At 52.9% G+C, this 18,308-nt stretch overlaps 2 protein-coding genes across 2 annotated transcripts; one reads left to right on the forward strand and one right to left on the reverse strand.

The window, feature by feature from the left end:
- On the reverse strand, positions 1–3,567 carry LOC120404109 (serine protease 33-like). Its single transcript, XM_039536110.1, has 6 exons — positions 3,564–3,567; positions 3,421–3,441; positions 3,130–3,292; positions 1,191–1,462; positions 416–651; positions 1–270 (listed from the first exon to the last, which is right to left on the reverse strand). The coding sequence occupies exons 1-6, from the start codon at positions 3,565–3,567 to the stop codon at positions 1–3; spliced, it is 966 nt and encodes a 321-aa protein (XP_039392044.1).
- Positions 3,568–3,614: 47 nt separating this feature from the next.
- On the forward strand, positions 3,615–13,757 carry LOC120404110 (serine protease 27-like). Its single transcript, XM_039536111.1, has 7 exons — positions 3,615–3,656; positions 6,456–6,562; positions 6,792–6,954; positions 7,152–7,417; positions 11,629–11,804; positions 12,099–12,266; positions 13,725–13,757. The coding sequence occupies exons 1-7, from the start codon at positions 3,622–3,624 to the stop codon at positions 13,755–13,757; spliced, it is 948 nt and encodes a 315-aa protein (XP_039392045.1). The 5' UTR covers positions 3,615–3,621.
- Positions 13,758–18,308: the final 4,551 nt, after the last annotated feature.

An 18,308-nucleotide genomic window follows, 5' to 3' on the forward strand; every position in this document is an offset into this window, starting at 1 on the left:
TTAATTTAGCAGCTTAGAAAGCAGTGGCCCCATCCCCGGGGCAGCACTGGCCAGCAGGAGGGTGCCGAGGAGCAGGGGGGTGGGCACTGGAGTGTAGCCGGCATTAGGCTGAGGGCTAATGGTGACATTAACCACCCCAAATTCCACACTGGGGAGCTGCTGCTGGATCCAGTCGGAGTAGGCCGAGACCCGGGTATAGACCCCGGGACGGTAGGGGAGGCCACACTCAATTCCCCAGCTCACGATGCCGATCAGGAACCAGGAGCCAGCCTGCGAGCAAACGAGGGGTCCCCCAGAATCCCCCTAGAGAGAGAAGGATAATTAGTGATATTGGTGTCCCTCAGTCCTGACCTGCCGCCCCGAGGGACTACATACCCGTCCCCCACCAGTTCTGCCAATGTCCCTCAACCCCGACCTGCAGCCCCCTCCAGTCGCAGCCCTGGGCTCCTGGATCTCCTGGGATGTCCCTGAATCCATTCACCTGGCAGGAGTCCTTCCCTCCTTCGGGGTAGCCAGCACACACCATGCCGGCTTGGATGGGGCGCGTCCCTGGGGACCCTGTGATGGGTTTGCTATAGAGGTCATTGCACGTCTCGACATCTATGAGTGAGACCTGAACCTCCTGCAGAGTGCGGGGAGCAGGGAGACTTTCTGTGGAGAAAAAATACACCTCATCAGGGCCCATCTCAGCCATCTCCACCCGGGGTAGGATCATCCCTGACTGTCTGTTCCGCTGCAGAGATGGAGATGCCCCATCTGGGCCCACCTAGGTAGGTCAGGTGAGAATAGGAGTTTTTAAGCACACGAGGAGTCCTGGCTCCCAGCCCACACACTCTAACCCAGCACACCCCGCTTCCCTCCTCAAGCTGGGGATAGAACCCAGGAGTCCTGGCTCCCAACCCCCCCCCGCTCTAACTACTAGAGCCCACTCCCCAACCAGCACCTCATCCTGTCTCCCATTGGAAGATCTCGTCTCTTCAGCAGCCGTTGGGCTTTGCTTTGCCTGCTTGGGCTGTGGCCGCTAGATGGTGACATGACTCATGCAGGAGACACAGCCCTGGCTCAAGGGTTCTCCCATGTCACCTTTGGGGGAACCCCCACCCCAGCATCAGACACAGCCCTGGCTCAAGGGTTCTCCCATGTCACCTTTGGGGGACCCCCACCCCATGCAGGCCCTCCAGGCGTCTTACCATCCGTCTGGACCTTCCCCCAGCCGGTGACCCAGCACGGGGTGCCATTCGCGATGGAATCACTGGGGTCCGGAAGGCAGACGGGGAGGATGTAGGCGGTGTACTGAAGGGGCGTGCGTAGGCGCACCAGGGCTATGTCTGAGGCATGGCTGGTGGGGTTGTAGTCACTGTGGATTATGATCTGTGACACAGCAGAGGTGAAGGCGTTTGCGCTCTGGAGATTCAGCTGGAATCTCCCAAGGGAAACAGAGTAAGCAGTGAGGAGCAGACTCCTAGGAGAGGGGGAGACATTGGGCAGGAGTTTGTTATGATACTGGTTACCACAGAGCAGAAACGCAGCCACCTCTAGGGTGGGGCACCTGGGAAACAGCTGCACATAATGTCACATAGGATGGCTTGCCTGGGGCTGAGATGCAGCCACCGCTGGGGTGCGGCAGCTGGGGAACAGCCTGTGGTGAAGTGGGAATTTTCTGTAATATTTTTATGTGCCTCAGTTTCCTCATTGGGTATAAAAGGGTTAAGTCTCTCAATGCACAGGAGAAACAAGAGGGAGAGGGGAGACCTTGCTGTCTGGCACGGACTGACCGGGTCATTGCAGGCCCAGCTGAGGCCAACCCTATGTCAATGGGGAATCGGAGGAGAGGATGAAAACCGCAATAGCCAGGACATTGAGACCTAGCAACCAACGAGCCCGAGGAAGATGGATTCCTTCTGCATCTCTGCAGCGATCTGAGCAGAAGCTAGCTGAGAAGAAAGGACTGAGAGCTGACAGCCAGGAGATAAGGGGTTGGCCAAGGTTTGGGAGAGGCAGGGTGATGCCGGAGTCCTGAGCAGGGGGCGTGGCCTCAACTGGAAGAGGTGGGGCCTTTAAATACCCGGGCCCTTTAAATCAAGATTTAAAAGCCCTGGGGCTCCAGCTGCAGCTGGGAGCCCCAGGGCCTTTAAATAACCTGGGAGCCCAGGGGCTCAGGGGCCATTTGAAGGGCCTGGGGCTCTGACTGCCATTACCACAGTGGAGCTCTGGGCCATTTAAATCTCTGACGGAGCCCTGCTGCCGCTACCCCGTGGCTCCAGCAACCAGGCTCAGGTGGCCATTTACCTGGTTCTTTAAAGCGCCTCCCGAGTCCCACTGCCAGAGCCCTGGGGCAGCGGCGGCAGGGCTCTGCAGTGATTTAACGGGCTGGGGCTCTGGCTGCTGAGCTAAATCGCCAGCCTGGTGAAGCCGGTCCGGTCCAGCACGGCACAGTGGCTCTTGCCGGTACACTGGACCGGACTGAACTGGCTTACTTTCACCTCTGGGAGAGGCACAACAGATATGTCTACAGTGCACTAAAAAACCCCCGCGGTGCTGGGTCTTGAAGCCCGGACTAGCTGCCCCAGGCCATCTGCGGCCATGCCACGGGTCTCTCATTGCCGGGTAAACGTACCCCGAGAGACAGCGGCTGATATGGAGCCCAGAGCAGGCTGGAGAGCACTGGCTTGGCCAGATGGGCTCTATCTCCACCATGGTTTCTCTGGGCCAACCTAGGGATTTCCCGGAGCCATGGGTCCAGTTGATTAATTAACCGGACCCTGGTCTGACAACACTGCCTGACGTCACTGCAAATCCTGGCTGAGGTGCACTGGCCCCTGCAGAGCAGACGAACCCCCACCAGGACTCTGTCTCCCTTGGACTCGCTGGGCAGAGCTCATGAATTGAAGCAGGAGGCCTGGAGCCCAGAGGCTCAGACAAGGAGTGGGTGGGGCCATGGGGCTGAGCATGAAGGCAGAGTGGGACCCCCTGGGGGTCTGGCACACTGAAGGGTTCCTCCAGGGGATTGTTTAAAAGCTGGGCTATAGCTGAACAGTGAGACCACACAGAGATGCCTCCCCCCTTGCCCGCTCTGAGATGCAGCCACCTCTGGGGTGGGGCAGCTAAGGAAAAGCCTGGGGCACTCACCGATTGAAGCAATGAGCCGCAGACACCACCCATTCCCCGGTGATGAGGGACCCTCCGCAGATGTGGACTCCGCTGTATCGGATGCTGGCCTGCCAGGGCCAAGCCCCGTTCTGGGCATCCTGCCCTCCTACAATGCGGCCGGAGGCCACCGTCTGCCCGCAGGCTGGGGAGAAAAGTGGGGAGGGGTGTGAATAGAACCCAGGAGTCCTGGCTCCCAGCCCCCCGTGCTCTAACCCACCAGACCCCACTCGCCTCCCAGAACTGGGGACAGAAAGTGTCCAGATTCCTTACTTGACTGGAACTCTGTAGCACCTAGAAGAGAAGGAGAGGGATGCGTGAGGTGTGAAAACTGCACACGACCCAGACCCCTCCAGCAGGGGGCAGTGCTGCACCCAAGTGTACACACACACACACACACACACACACACACACACACATGTTTTTCACAGGCTGATCCCAGAAATTCCTCTTCTCACTGTAAGCAGAGTCAGGATGAGCTCTGCCCTGAGATCTGGTGGTGAATTGTGGTGAGTTGTGGAAAGGAACTTCAGGGGTTGGTCTTGTTTGCATAGACACACCCACCCCGCCTAGCATGAGCCCAAATGGTCCATTTGGCTGCTGTGGGGTCCCCAGTTTCTCTGTTATTGGGGCAGGAAGAATAAAGTGTCATTACCCTGATTATGTGAATCAAGGCCAATGGAACTGTTTTATGACAGAGGGACTCGCCATCAACTAAGTAGCACTCGCTAGACAAGGGACATGGGTTCCAAAACCCAGTGAATTGAGATATGCTGGGGGCAGGTATTTGTATCTGGTGGTATGAGACCCTGAAATGCCAGCTGCACATTCTTTTCTCCACTGTTGAATAGCAGAGTTAATTATGTTCCTGTTAAGGGTTTAGTTATAGGCAGCTGAGCTGAATTTACTTTGGGTCAATGGTGCACCAGCACTGGGGCTCCCCTACCACAAGCAGAAATCACTCAGATCTGAGCGCTCTGTTAACTAGTGGGGGAGCGTGAAGATCTATTGGTAAGCAGCTGGCAGGGCAGAGCAGTTTGTGGGACAGTTGGAGCAGCCCACTGGACAGCGAGTGAAGTGAAGCAGTGCAGAGCGGAGCAGTTCGTGGGATGGCGGGAGTGGCTCATGGGACAGCTGGTAGAGTGGAGCGGCTTGTGGTGAAGGCTGCAGCAGAACCCGACGGAGAGGCGGGGCAGTCGGCCTCGGACCCAGTCGCGGGCAGGATGTAGAACTCTGCAGATAAACTTTTGAACTCTGGGGCTGCACTGACCAGGGACAGAGACTTTTGGGGTGTTGGGCTTTTGGGACTTTGGGGTGATCTTTTGGGTGGTTGGACTTAAGACCCTGAGGGGAAAAGGACACTGCCAGACTAGCTTGGGGGTGGGTTTTTTGCTCATGGTTTGTGTTATGAATCCTGTTTGTGGTGTTTCCCCAACGTAATGCCGCATTGTTTCCCTCCTTTATTAAAAGGATTTTGCTATACTCAGACTCCGTGCATGCGAGAGGGGAAGTATTGCCTCCTAGAGGCGCCCGTGGGGGGTGGTATGTAATTGTCCCAGGTCACTGGGTGGGGGCTCGAGCCGGTTTTGCATTGTGTTATTGAAACGGAACCCCTGGATACTGAACCCGGCCCTTGTTGCTGCCAACTCAGACGGGCAGGAGGGTTACATCACAACTCCACCAGGTCCCCTGACAGCCATGGCCTGCCCCCATGTCTCCCATGAGTCCTCGACCTCCTCCCATGGGGGTGGGAGTGGTTCTCTGGCCTTGGGTTTCACCACCCCAGGAAGTGGGGCAAGTAGGGGGACATAGTCTGATTCAGGCTTTCCCCCTCGGACTGAGATTCTCCACAGACAGCCCAGACCCTAAATCCAGGTTCTCTGCCCCATAACTTCCCCCCAGTGGGTGATGGGGGAAGGGCCCATTCTCTCAGTCATGGTTGTGCATCCCCTGCTCAACCTTGATGAGCTATTCCCTGCCCCATGCCCCACACATCCACCCCAGCCCCACTTATCCATCCCCTCTCTGCCCCCTAAGTCCTACATCTCTCTCCCCTTCCTTTGCCACCTACAACCTACCCTTCCCACAGGCCCTCATTCTGCCCACCCAAAACCATCTCCCCTTTCCCCTACCCTTCACTTCCATCCCCTCCTGCCCAGTGTAAGTGCTGAGAACCCCACCCCTGGCCTTTTCCTCTTTAAACCCACAGAGGGCAGAGTCCTCCAGCAGGGAGTGCCACAAGTTATTGCAGAGGAAGCTTGAAGGTGTAAGGGACAGAAACCCTTCCTTTCTCAGAGCTGGGGAGAGAACCCAGGAGTCCTGGCTCCCAGTCCCCCCACCCCCATCCCTGTTCTATTCCTTTCCAATCCTCATCCTTCATACCTGCACACTCCCACAGCCAGAAGGCGTCAAATGCCAGGACCCCCGCAGACGCCGCACTCACCCTCCAGCAGGGGCAGCATGAGAACCAGAATCAGAGCAGGCAGCGGGCAGCCGAGAACACCCATGATACCGGCTCCCCCAACTCCTCTGAGGGCTGGGACCAAAGCCCAGACCGGGAGGGCAAAGTCACTGGCTGCAATTTACAGGCTGCGCGTCACATTAATAAACAGAGCTATAAAACCACGAGGCAGGTAAGTTCTGAGAGGTGCAGATGGCAGCCCCTCCCCCAGCTGGGATAGAACCCAGGAGTCCTGAATTCCAGCACCCCCCCTCCAACCCACCAGGCCCCACTCCTGTCCTATAGGATTAACGGCATTGAGCAGGTGAGCACAGATACACAGCAGCTGGCTTTCTGGCTGTGGGGGAAGAACCAGCCGAAGCGAGGAGACCACATAGAAGTAGCAAAGTGTCATTGAATAGATCCACCTGGAGATCACACGTCGGGAAGGCCCAGGCGGGGATAGCAGGGGGCTGCGGGCCAGGACTGAGCAGAGCTCGTGGCTAACATACGCGTTCAACTCCATCCGGGTTTAAATATTAAACCTCGTATCTGCTTTGAACAGGAAACCGTTTCAGGCTTAATGGCGTGAGACTGAAACCAGGAAATAACCCAATGAATGACCTCTCTGGGGGGTCTGGTGGGTTAGAACAGAGGGGGAGCCAGGACTCCTGGGTTCTCTGCCCAGCTCTGTGAGGGGAATGAAGTCTAGTGGGCCAGAGGAGGGGAAGCTGGGAGCCAGGACTCCTGGGTTTTCTCCCCAGCTCTCGGAAGGGGCGTTCCCTTTGTCACCTTTCACCACCTGCTCTTTATTTTCATACCTCTGTTTGCGAAACTGCCGTGGTATCTGTATTTTCTCCCCCCTCAGGTTCCCTTTCACATTCAGGATTCTGGAGCCAGGTGCCTCTGGAGGAATGTGGAGCGTGAGAGGTCTAAGCTGTCTCCTGGCCATTCGGCTGCTGCCACTGCTGGAAGGTGAGTGGTTGGCTGGACACCTGGGAAACAGCCCTTGGAATTGAGACCTCATGGGTGGGGAGACAGAGGTTGGGGAGGGAAGACAGGATAGAGGTTATGTGCCAGGCAGCCAGGAGCCAGGACTCCTGGGTTCTAGCCCGGGGAGTGGGGTCTAGTGGGTTAGAGCAGCGGTGGCTGGGAGCCAGGACTCCTGGGTTCTATTCATTGTGCTCCCCATCTTTCTCCTCAGCTTGTGAGCAGCCAATGAAATCTCCCCGCATTGTGGGGGGTCATGATGCTAAGAATGGGTCCTGGCCCTGGCAGGTCAGCATCCGTCAAGGCAGCAACCATATCTGCGGAGGGTCCCTCATTGCTGAGAGCTGGGTGGTATCAGCAGCTCATTGCTTTAATGGGTGAGTAACTCAGGCAGGAGCCATCTCCCTGCGGCTGTTCCCCAACTGCCACATCCCAGAGGCAGCTGCTTCTCAGCCTCAGGCTAGCCATCCCGGTCAATTGTCATTATGCAGCTGGTACCCAGCTGCTCCACCCCAGAGTTGGCTGCATCTGATTGCTGGGTGAACCACCTTTATATTCCTCTTGTATCTTGCAGGGACAAATCTGCCTATCATGTGAACCTAGGGGAATATCAGCTCCTGAACCCCTCTGAAAGTCTGGTATCTTTTCCCATCAAGGAGATTTACCGCCACCCCAGCTACACGGATATCGGGTCCAGCGGTGACATCGCGCTGGTGGAGCTGGAAACCCCTGTGATCTTCAACAGTGTTATCTGCCCCATCTCCCTTCCGGCCTCCTCTGTGGAGTTCCCCACAGGCATGGAGTGCTGGGTGACCGGCTGGGGTGACACTCAGTACGGAGGTGAGGGGTGAATGGGGGCCTGTGGGGAAATGGTAGGACTATGGGGGTTAATGGGGGAGGAGGTTCTAGGGGTCCCCTGGATGGTGACTGGAAAACAGCTTTGGGGCATAATTCTACCATAATCTTAACCGCGAACCCTTAACTCTACCCCAACACTAAACCTACCCCTCTCCTTTCCCCTTGCCAATAACCCTTATCCTTAAAATTCAGATTAACAGTTATGATCACCCTACACTTAAAGATAACACCATACTCAAACTCCCACCCCACCCTAACTTTTATGGTCCCTGATCTAATCTTTAAATTTAATCCTAACCCTTAATTCTAAACCTAACACAACCTTATCTCCAACATAATCCTTAAACCTAACTATTAATCCTTAACTATTAACCAGAAAACTTAACTCTTGACCTTAACCCTAAATCAAAATCTATCACTATACACCTGCTATACCCTTAACCCTAACCATAACCCTACTATTGACTTCAATGCTAACACCAAATCAAACTCTAACATTTTACCATAGATACACCCTTAACCCTAGCCCTACTGTTAACAGCAATGCTAGCCCTAAATCAAAATCTAGCATTGTACCCCTGCTATAACATCAATCATAATCATAAACCTAACCTTGCTGTTAACGGCATTGCTAACCATAAGTCAAAATCTAGTGCTATACCCGTTATAACCCTAACCTTATTTTTAACTGCAACACTAACTGTAAATCAAAATCTAGCATTATACCCCTGCCATACTCTTAATCCTAACCCTACTTTAACTGCAATGCTAATCTAAATGAAAATCTAGCTCTCTACCCCGATATACCCTTAACCCTAAACATATCCCTGACCCCAGCCCCAACCATAAAAGTTAACCCTAAATTTAATGTGAATGCTCACCCTACTGCTAAAGCTAAAACTATACACTAAGCCCTACTCCTAACCTTTAGCCTTCATCTTATCTCTAGCCCTTAAATTTAACCCTCATCCTAACCACTAATCTTAACTTTCGACACTGAATCTAATCCTTAAACTCAACCCTACCGCTGAATTCTCACCCTAACACAACCTTAACCTCGAACAAATGTTAGGGTAATCCTAACACTTACCCTACCAATAACCCTCTTTATTAAACTTCAGGTTAACAGGTTTCAGAGTGGTAGCCGTGTTAGTCTGTATCAGCAAAAAGAACAAGGAGTCCTTGTGGCACCTTATAGACTAACAAATTTATTTGGGCATAAGCTTTTGTGGGCTAAACCCCACTTCATCAGATGCATGGAGTGAAAAATACAGTAGAGAGGTATAAATACACAGCATATGAAAAGATGGGAGATGCCTTAGCAAGTGGGGGCTCAGTGCTAATGAGCCAATTCAATTAAGGGGGAAGTGGGCTATTTTCAACAGCTGACAAGAAGGGAGGAAAAAACATCACTTTTGTAGTGCTAATGAGTTCAATGTAATCAAGTGGCCCATTTCAAACAATTGACAAGAACTCATAGGTGCCACAAGGACTCCTTGTTGTTTTTTCAGGTTAACGGTTATGCTCACCCTACATCTAAAGATTACGCTATGCCCTAACCCTAACCCCAGTAACTTTATGGTCCCTGATCATATTTAGGCTTGGCAGAATTGGATTTTTTTTATAATTTAGATGAATGATATCAACTGACATTTACTGATCAAAACCGAATCCTTCCAAACCTACCTAAATCGAATCTTTACAGTTAACCCTAACCCTTAACTCTAACCCTAACACAACCTTAACACTAACACTTTAACCCTTCTCTATTAACCATGAAAGTTAACTCACCTTAACCCAGGGGTCGGCAACCTTTCAGAAGTGCTGTGCCGAGTCTTCATTTATTCACTCAGATTTAAGGTTTCATGTGCCAGTAATACATTAACCATTTGAGAAGGTCTCTTTCTATAAATCTATAATATAGAACTAAGCTATTGTTGTATGTAAAACAAATAAGGTTTTTAGAATGTTTAAGAAGCTTCATTTAAAATTAAATTAAAATGCAGAGCCCCCGGACCGGTGGCCAGGACCCAGGCAGTGTGAGTGCCACTGAAAATCAGCTCGCGTGCTGCCTTCGGCACACGTGCCATAGGTTGCCTACCCCTGCCTTAACCCTACCACAAACACTAAATCTTGCTGTACCCCCACCAATAACTCTCATCCTTGACTTTCAAGTTAACAGTTATGCTCACCCTACACCTGAAGATAACCTCTACTCTACCCCCAATCCTAACCCCAACCCTAACCTTTAAAGTCCCTCATCTTGCACTGGGTGGGAGATAGTTTTAATTTTGTACATCTTCCTGTGGCCAGATAACCTGTTAGTGTGTCTGTTCTGTGCATGGATCCATAGCAGGCTAGCCAACTGCTAGCTGATTTCCAGCATCATTCCTCTTTGGGCTTTGGACTCTCCTTTCACCCGTCCAGTTCCCACCCCTGCTTTACCCCTGTCATGCATTCAGTGTGACCCTGTGGTATCGTGGCAGAGCCTGCTGTGGTGCTGCTCGCATGATCGCTGTATGCATGGATTTGCAGCCATCTAGTGTGCTGCTGGCGTACGCCTCCCGTATTTCTCCCTCTTGGATCTTCATTCATCATCATTCATGCCCGTCACCCCAACCGGGGTATGGGCCTTGGAGAAAGCCTGATTTTGCATTGCAGACTTTGCTCCGCATGCATACCCTGGAGCTGTAGCGGTCTAGTGCAGGGGTTTTCAATTTTTTTTCTGGTGACCCAGTTCAATAAAATTGTTGATGTCTGTGACCCATAGGAGCTGGGGATGAGGGGTTAGGGGTGTGGGAGTGGCTGAGGGCTGGGGCAGAGGGTTGGAGTGCAGGGGTGAGGGCAGTGGGATGGGGCCGGGAATGAGGGGTTCAGGGTGTGGGAGGAGGCTCTGGGCAGGGCCAGGGGATTGGGGTGTGGGAGGGGGTCAGGTCTCTGGGCTGGGTGTTCAGGCTTTGAGGTGGGGCCAGGGATGAGGGATTTGGGGTGCAGGAGGCGGCTATGGGTTTGGGGGGAACTCAGGGCTGGGACAAGGGGTTGAGTGCGGGAGGGGGTAAGGGCTCTGGGATGAGGCTGGGGATGAGGGGTTCGGGATGGCTCAGGGCTGGGGCAGGGTATTGGGGTACAGGGTTGGGGTGCAGGTTTAACTCGGGCGGCTCCCAGTCAGCGTCGCAGCAGGGGGGTGCAGAGGGAGGCTTCCTGGCTGTCCTGGCACTGCAGACCGCGCTGCCCCCCAGAAGCGGCCAGCAGCAGGTCCAGCTATGAGGCAGAGGCACGCGAGCAGCTCTCACCCACAGGCACCTCTCCGTCTCCCATTGGCCAGAGTGCGGAGCCGGTGCTCAGGGTGGAGTAGCACACGGACCCCCGTGGCCCCCCTGCCTGGAGCCAGACCTGCTGCTGGCCGCCTCCGGGGGGCAGCGCGGTATCAGACCAGGTAGGGACTCGTCTGCCTTAGCCAGGCAGCATCGCCCACGGGACTTTTAACGGCCTGGTCAGCGGTGCTGACCAGAGCTGCTGTGACCCAGTACCGGGTCACGACCCGCAGTTTGAAAACCCCTGATCTGGCGAGTTGCTAGTGCCGTCTCCACTGCCATCCTTCTTTGTCTTTGCACCCTCCAAATTCCACGCGTAGTTTACGGTCCCTGATTTTGCACTGGGTGAGAGTCTGTGGCAGCTTTGCGCATCCTGCTGCGGCCTGGGATTTTGCTGGTGCCAGGGCTCCGTGCATGGATCTCTAGTGATGGCAGCGTCCGGCGGTTTCATACCCAAAGCGGGAAGTGGGAGCAAGTGAGGCTGTGGCTTTGATGCTTTAGTAATAACAAATCGGGGGCTCGTACCGAGTTCTGTCCATCCCGTAGCTCTCCAAGCACTTTAGGAAGGAGGTCGGGATCGTTATCCCCATTTTACAGCTGTGGAAACTGAGGCAGGGAGAGACCTTTCCCATTGCATGATGGCTCCGTGGGAAGATGGGGAGTTGGGCTGACCCACAGCTTGTGTCCCACGGGAACCTGTGGAAGTGCGAGGGTCAAGGGCTCCCCCTGCTGGTCAGCACGGAGCAGTGCTGGTGCTGGAGTCCCCGTCAGTGCCTGGGGATGGGCTGTCCAGCAATGCTCCGTGGATTGATCGCTGCAGCTGTGGAACGGCTTGTCTCCATGGGGGTGACTCCGCCCTGTTCGTCTGTCTGTCCTCAGGGAGCCTGACAGCTCCCAAAACCCTGCAAGAGCTGCAGGTGCCCCTGATAGACAGAGACGCCTGTAACAGCCTCTTCAACACCGGCTCATACCCAGACGACCCTCCGGGGACCGATCCCATCAAGCAGGATATGATCTGCGCAGGGTACCCGCAAGGGGAGAAAGATGCGTGTCAGGTGAGACCCTGTATCCTATTCCCTGACTCCCTCCGCCCGTACACCCGGCAATCCCAGATCAGAGCCAGTGCCCCCCAGAAGGGAACAGGCCCCTGTCCCATTCCCCGTCCACCCTGAACCAGCCGGTTCCCCACCCTGGGGCTGGATCAGAGCTGGCGCCCCCTAGGGGGGAAAGGCCCCATGTCCCATTCCCCACCCCCCTGAGCCAGCCAGTCCCTGGCACTGGGGCGGGATCAGAGCCGGCGCCCCCAGGGGACATACCAGGAATTGACTCCATGGTTCTGCTGTCTGCAGGGTGACTCTGGGGGACCCTTGGTCTGCGAATGGGACAGCGCGTGGCTCTTGGCCGGGGTGGTGAGCTGGGGCGTGGCGTGCGCGCGGCCCAACCGCCCGGGGGTCTACATCCTGCTGCCCCCCTACGCCGACTGGATCCAGAGCTACGTCCCCACCGTACCCTTCACCGTGCGTAGCATGTCCGCCATGCAGCTCAACAGTGCCGGTGCTAGCCCGTTGGGGGCCCTAAGGAATATTTTGGGGGCCTCCCCCATCCACGCTACACTAAACCAGGCAAAGTGGATAGGGGGCCCCCTCGGGCTGCTCGGGGCCATAAGTCATTGCCTAGTCTGCTTGTGCCTAGTGCCAGCTCTGCCTGCCATGCTTCTCCTAGCTGCAGCTGTCCCCATGATCCTGTGAGATGCACCCCCCCATGCCGCAGCGCATACCTCCAGGCCCCCATCAAAGCCCCCTCCAGATGGGGGTTCAGTTCATCACTGCCTCGGATGGGTGCACAGCCCGGATCCCAACTTGGCCTGCGCAAACGCTGCTAATGGTAACAAGGGTGCAAAGGGTTCTGATTTCCTCCAGCAGGGGGAGCAGGGACACATGCATGCACACATGCATGCATGCACACACATGCACGCACACACGCATGCACGCACGCGCACACACGCAAGCACACAAGCAGTCAAGCCCTAGCCTCCCTCTCCCACTTGCTTCAATGCCAGATTGTGTCCTTATATCCTTCCATTCTCCGCCTCCACCTCTTTATCCCTCTCTTGGGCTCTTTGCCAGCCACCTCACAGGCTCCTTCGAGGCCTCTTTACCCTCCTCTTCTGGGTGCCAAAATATCTCTCTGCTTTCAGGAAGGGGCTGTTATTTCCTTTTCCTTCGCTTTCTTTAATTGTCTTTCCTCGACAGCTCCACTTCTCTGACCTGTTTTTCCCTTTCCACCTTCTCTGCCTCAGTTTCCCCACCACACACCTGGACACCCTCCAAGACACTGGCACTACATTGGCTTGTGGGGGGACCCCATCCTCATAACCATGTGTGCTGCTGCATCAGCCGCTGCCCCATTGACCCATCAAACCTCTGGTGCTATAGGCTTGTGCCTAGGAGAATTAGGGGTGGGGGTGGCATGAACAGACCCTGGGCAAGCTCATGGAGACAGGGGGACCAGGTGACTTAGCCCTGCAGTGCCCCCGTCTGGCTGTGCTGAGAATTGCAGACAGTGATCAACCCAATCCCCAAGATAATTTAAATCCCCCTCCATCCCTTAGGGCTCTGGGAGGATTTGAACCCATGGCAGGGATTGTGCTAAGAGCACAGCCACAAGGGATCATTGATGGTTCTCCAATCTAGCCTCATGTACGGCACAACCCAGATGGCCCAACCCAGACCTCCCTCCCTCCAGCCCATATGTGATGGCAGAGCTAGCTCGTGACTCTTAGAAAGGGTGTCATAAATACAGAGAGAAGGGTAGCCTAAAACCCCTCCTTGGCAGCTGTACAGAATCGCCTTTTCTGTAAGGGGTTAAGTAGGTCACCTGACCAGAAGGACCAATGAGGAAAGAAGATACTTTCAAATCTGGGCGGGGGAAAGGTTTTGTTTGTGTTCTCTCTTTGGTGTTCCCTCTACGGGCAGAGGGAGAAGCCAGGCAGGTACAACAGCTCCTGAAAATACACCTGGAATAATCCATCTAAATCCACAGAAATTGTAAGTAAGGCAAGGAATTGCGTTAGGTTATCTTTTGTTTTAGCTTGTGAATTTTCCTATGCTACAGAGGTTGTTTTCTTCCTGTTTTTGTAACTGTGAAGCTGAGCCAGAGGGGAATTCTCTGTGTTTTAAATCTTTTTATTACCCTGTAAAGTTACTTTCCATCCTGATTTTGCAGGTGTGATTCTTTTAGTTTTTCTTTATAAATAAATTCTTCTTTTAAGAACCTGATTGATTTCCAGTGTCCCAGAAACAAAGGGTCTGGTCTGGGCTCACATAGCTAACCAATTCCTTGGTATGTTATTCTCAAGCCTCCCCAGGAAAGGGGTAATGGGGCTTGGGGGGATATTGATGCCAAGTGACCCTTCCCTGGATGTTTGTGTAAATCACTGGGTGGTGGCAGCAATACAATCCAAGGACAAGTAAAGGTTTGGTGCCTTGTGGAAGTTTTAACCTAAGCTGGTAGAGTATAAGCTTAGGGAGTCTTTCATGTGGGCCCCCACATTTGTACCCCAGAGTTCAGAGTGTGTGTGTGGGGACCCTGACAAAGGGAATCCTTCATCCAAGCCCTACCTGCTAGCTGAGCTCATGTGTGTCTGTTACAAAGGGAACATGCCACCCCATATCTGGTAGCTGTGAGGTCATAGGGGTCTTGAACCCCAGTCCACCGAGGACCTGGGACCAATCACACTCCAGTCTTCCAGCAAGTAGCTTGCAGCGAGCGCTAGGACTGGGGGCCATGAACCCCGACGGGGGTACAAGCTCCGCCCCTGCGCTCTCTCAGCGAGATCGCTACGGCTCCTGATTCGGCTGCGGCTCTCTGAACCTGACCTCCTGGTGTTCTTGGTAACAGACCCTTGATCCCGGCCATTTGGTTTCTCTCTGGAGTCTCACTCCTGGCATTCCAGCCTGGCCTGGTTCCTCTGGCCATTGGCCAGTGCTAACCCCTAGGCTGCCCACAGCAGCTGGGCTAGCATGGGTCACTTATAAAGGGAATCGAGGGGTTCCCCATCCAGCCCATATCTGATAGTTGAGCTGGCATGCGGTTTTAGAAGGGGAATTGACTCTTACTTTCAATACTCCAAGCGACAGAGAATCAATGCACTTCCCCCACATAGGAATTTTCCCCAGAGATTAATGCTCCTCCCTTTTAAGGTGTTAATTGAAATGAAAAGATTAAAAAGTGTGGAATAGAAAGCACTCTGCCCACACAATGTATCTGATGTGTGTATTGGGTTTCTCTGGTACTGATGGAGATGGAGGGGCCCCCGTCGGGCTGGGCGCTGCAAAGACACATAGGGAGAGACAGTCCCTGGGTACCTGGGGCAAGAGAAGAGCCCAGGGGAGGAGGAGGTGTGAGGGGCAGAAGGGTGTGTGGGGATACACCCCTCAGAAATGTCCATCTGTGCAGAGATCCCCATCTGGCACCAAGAAGCAGCCACCTCTGGGGCGAAGCAGCTGGAGAACAGCCACACAACAAGGCCTCACAGGAATGGGTCACCCAGCACTGAGCTGGAGCAAAGGGCTCAAAGTGGGGATGAGTGAACTGCAATTTGGCCCTGTCGGAGAAAAACTCAGTTCTCGCTTTTTCTTTGGGTGCAGCAAAATCAAATACTTTATTATTTCTCCAGTAATTACAATGGAGGGAGAGAGTGCCCTAGGACACAGGGTCGCCCCAGTCCCGGACAGGTCTCTCAACAGGTAAACAATTACAGCAAGCATTTATACCTTTGTTACAGACAATAACTAGCAATAATACAGACAATAATGAGCAACAGCTGCATTTTGTTTATACATAAGCCATCTTGCTATCTTATTTTTCTCACTCCTAGAAGACACCAGTCTGCATATTTGGTTATCAGTTGCAAGGTCGTAATAACTTTTTACACAGTTTCTTTCCCTCTTGCCTCACACCATCCTCGCTTCTGCAAGTCTCACGTCATTAGGGTTACAGTGTGGCCTGACTCTTGCTAACTGACTGACATGCATTAAGATCCCCTTCAAATCCTTGTTAATTCTTTCCCTACTTCCACAGCCCGGACACCGGGGTTCAACCCCTGGCTCCTGGGAAAAGCGCCAGGGGATTTATGGCTATTTTATATCTTGAGAACAGGTTTTAAAAAACCAAAGACTAAAAAGGAAAGACTGTGCAGAAAGAACGAGGTATATTATACACAGATTTTGCAGATTCAACAGTGTTGACTCAGAAACAGATCTGCTTGGAATTGGTAGAGTCCCCCTACCCTGAAAGTATTTATAATGCCACAGTGGTGTTCTGGGAGTGGGAGTGAGATATAGTGGTTAGAGCAAGAGAGGATGCTGGGAGTCAGGACTCCTGGGTTCTATCCCCAGCTCAGGGAAGAGAGGTTTTCCGCATGTTTGGAAGAGAAACTGAAAAAGAGACTTTTCCATCTCATTGAAATCCAGTGGAGGCACTGGTGCGACCACTGCTCGACTACTGTGTCCAGTTCTGGTGCCCACAATTCAAGAATTATGTTGATACATTGGAGAGGGGTCAGAGAAGAGGCATGACAATGACAGAAGGATTAGAAAACCTGCCTGAGAGTGATGGACTCAGAGAGCTCCATCCATGTGGCTTAAGAATGGAGACAGCTGGGGTTGGCCAAGACAGGATGAGATGAGGCTGGATCATGGGTTGTCTCCACTGCCCACTGCTCTTATCATTTCTGGTGATGACTCTGGTGCAGAGTGAGGGTGGAGTGGGGATGTAGGAACCGGCCCCTACCTTCCATGGGGAGGGGAAAGAGATACAGTCTGATGTGGGGAGGGAATTGGGCTAGTGAATACCGGGGCATGCAACCCTTTTGCCCTTGTTTGATCCCCCTGCCCATGTAGCCTGGATTTCTGCATTCAATCCTGAGCCACCTCCATTCAGGTCAGTGGGGATTGTTAACTATGGAACCTACAGATGACAACTTGAATAGCAACAGTTCTAATATTTTTAACTGTTGCTGAGGATAGCAGGGCTGTTTCAGGAGAGTGGGTGGAGCTACTGGCAGCCATTCGCCCAGATACACAGTGAAATATCTGTGTAGAACCCACACCTCCCCCGCCTCCACACAGAGTAATATCCTTCCCTTCTCTTCCTAGGTGCCCAGGGGAGTTGGAATCAGGCAGGTAAGACAACCACAGAGAAACACCAGCCTTATCTGCCCTGGGCATGTGGAATGAGAATGAGGTTGGGAGCCAGGACTCCTGGGCCCTATACCCAGTTGTGGGAAGGGAGTGGGATCTAGCAGGTTAGAGCACAGGAAGAAGGTGGTATTATTGGGGTTAGGGATAAGGGTTAAGGTTATCATTGGGTTAGGGTTAAGAGTATCATTGGGGTTATGACAAAGTTTGTCATGAGGATTAGAGTGAGGGTTGAAATATGGATTTCTTTCTTTCTTTCTTTCTTTCTTTCTTTCTTTCTTTCTTTCTTTCGGTAGAACCAAGATAGGATGAGTTAAAGTTTTACCAAGATGGTTTGTGTTAATTTAATTGGCCAATGTGAATAATACTCTCTCCCAAACTAAGGGATGTATGTTTCTCTCCATTTCCATAGAAGCAGCACACAGACCCATTGACCTAACAAGGGGCGGAGGCAAACCTCACACTGACAAGTCAGGGAGAAGACAGCCTGGTGTCTACACCCAGCAGGAGGGAGAAGCTCCGTCTGGATTTTACTTTTCAGAAGGATCCATTGCAAAGATTTACTGGGCTATAAAGACAGGGGGGCTGAACCTCAAGTAACCGAATCCACTGATTGCATATGGTATTCCTGCATTAGAAGCGTGTACGGAGCGAGGTCTTTTCTGAGAGCTAATGACGTGCCGGTGATTAACATCTTTGTGAAATGTGTGTAGTAACACTATGGGGGAATTATGGACACTCCATGATATTATGTTTGAAAGTCTGTGGCCAGACAAAGGAAGGAGCAGTTCCTGCCCAGGCAAGAAGTGGGGCGAGGGAAAGAGAATTTACCTGTCTCTTAGGTAAATTAAGCCTGGTGGGATGAAAACAATGGAAGCCTCATTTACGCATAGCGGGACGGGAAGCCTGCATTTTGCTAGATTAAGTTTTAGACTTTTACATGTTTGTTTTCACTTTTATTTCCTTGTAACTCTTCCTAAGTTTAGTCCTTTTCCATTCACATCACTTTCCCTCTCTCCTATTGTTATAAATGCCTTTTATTTTGTCACCCACCAGCTCAGTGCTGTGTTTGCCAGGAAGGGTGTATCTACCCCCCAGTTAAGTTAATAAGCTGTGATGTGCTTTTGTGTCTTTAAAAGAACCAATGAACCTTACGATTTCTCTGAGCTGTCCAGGAGAAGGCTGGATGCTTCGGTTTGAGGGACATTTGGGAGTGGGGATGTGTTGGGGTCACCCTGGCTGGTTGTAACCAAGGCTGGTGGAAAGCAGCGTGGGGCTGTGGGGTGTAGACAGGCTGCTAGGAAGAGTGCTGCTGAGCCAGGGCTGCTTAGCACATGGACATTCAGGGTGTGACCTGCC

Source organism: Mauremys reevesii, linkage group 4 (assembly GCF_016161935.1).
Source record: "Mauremys reevesii isolate NIE-2019 linkage group 4, ASM1616193v1, whole genome shotgun sequence".
Classification (NCBI taxonomy): domain Eukaryota; kingdom Metazoa; phylum Chordata; order Testudines; family Geoemydidae; genus Mauremys; species Mauremys reevesii.

Coding starts and splice junctions, on each gene's coding strand:
- LOC120404110 (XM_039536111.1), top strand. CDS start 3,622: ATGAGCTCTGCCCTGAGATCTGGTGGTGAATTGTG. Junction 6,955..7,151: donor GCAGCTCATTGCTTTAATGG/GTGAGTAACTCA, acceptor TGTATCTTGCAG/GGACAAATCTGCCTATCATG. Junction 11,805..12,098: donor GGGAGAAAGATGCGTGTCAG/GTGAGACCCTGT, acceptor TGCTGTCTGCAG/GGTGACTCTGGGGGACCCTT.
- LOC120404109 (XM_039536110.1), bottom strand. Junction 1,463..3,129: donor GCGGCTCATTGCTTCAATCG/GTGAGTGCCCCA, acceptor CCCCTCTCCTAG/GAGTCTGCTCCTCACTGCTT. Junction 652..1,190: donor GGGGAAGGTCCAGACGGATG/GTAAGACGCCTG, acceptor TTTTCTCCACAG/AAAGTCTCCCTGCTCCCCGC.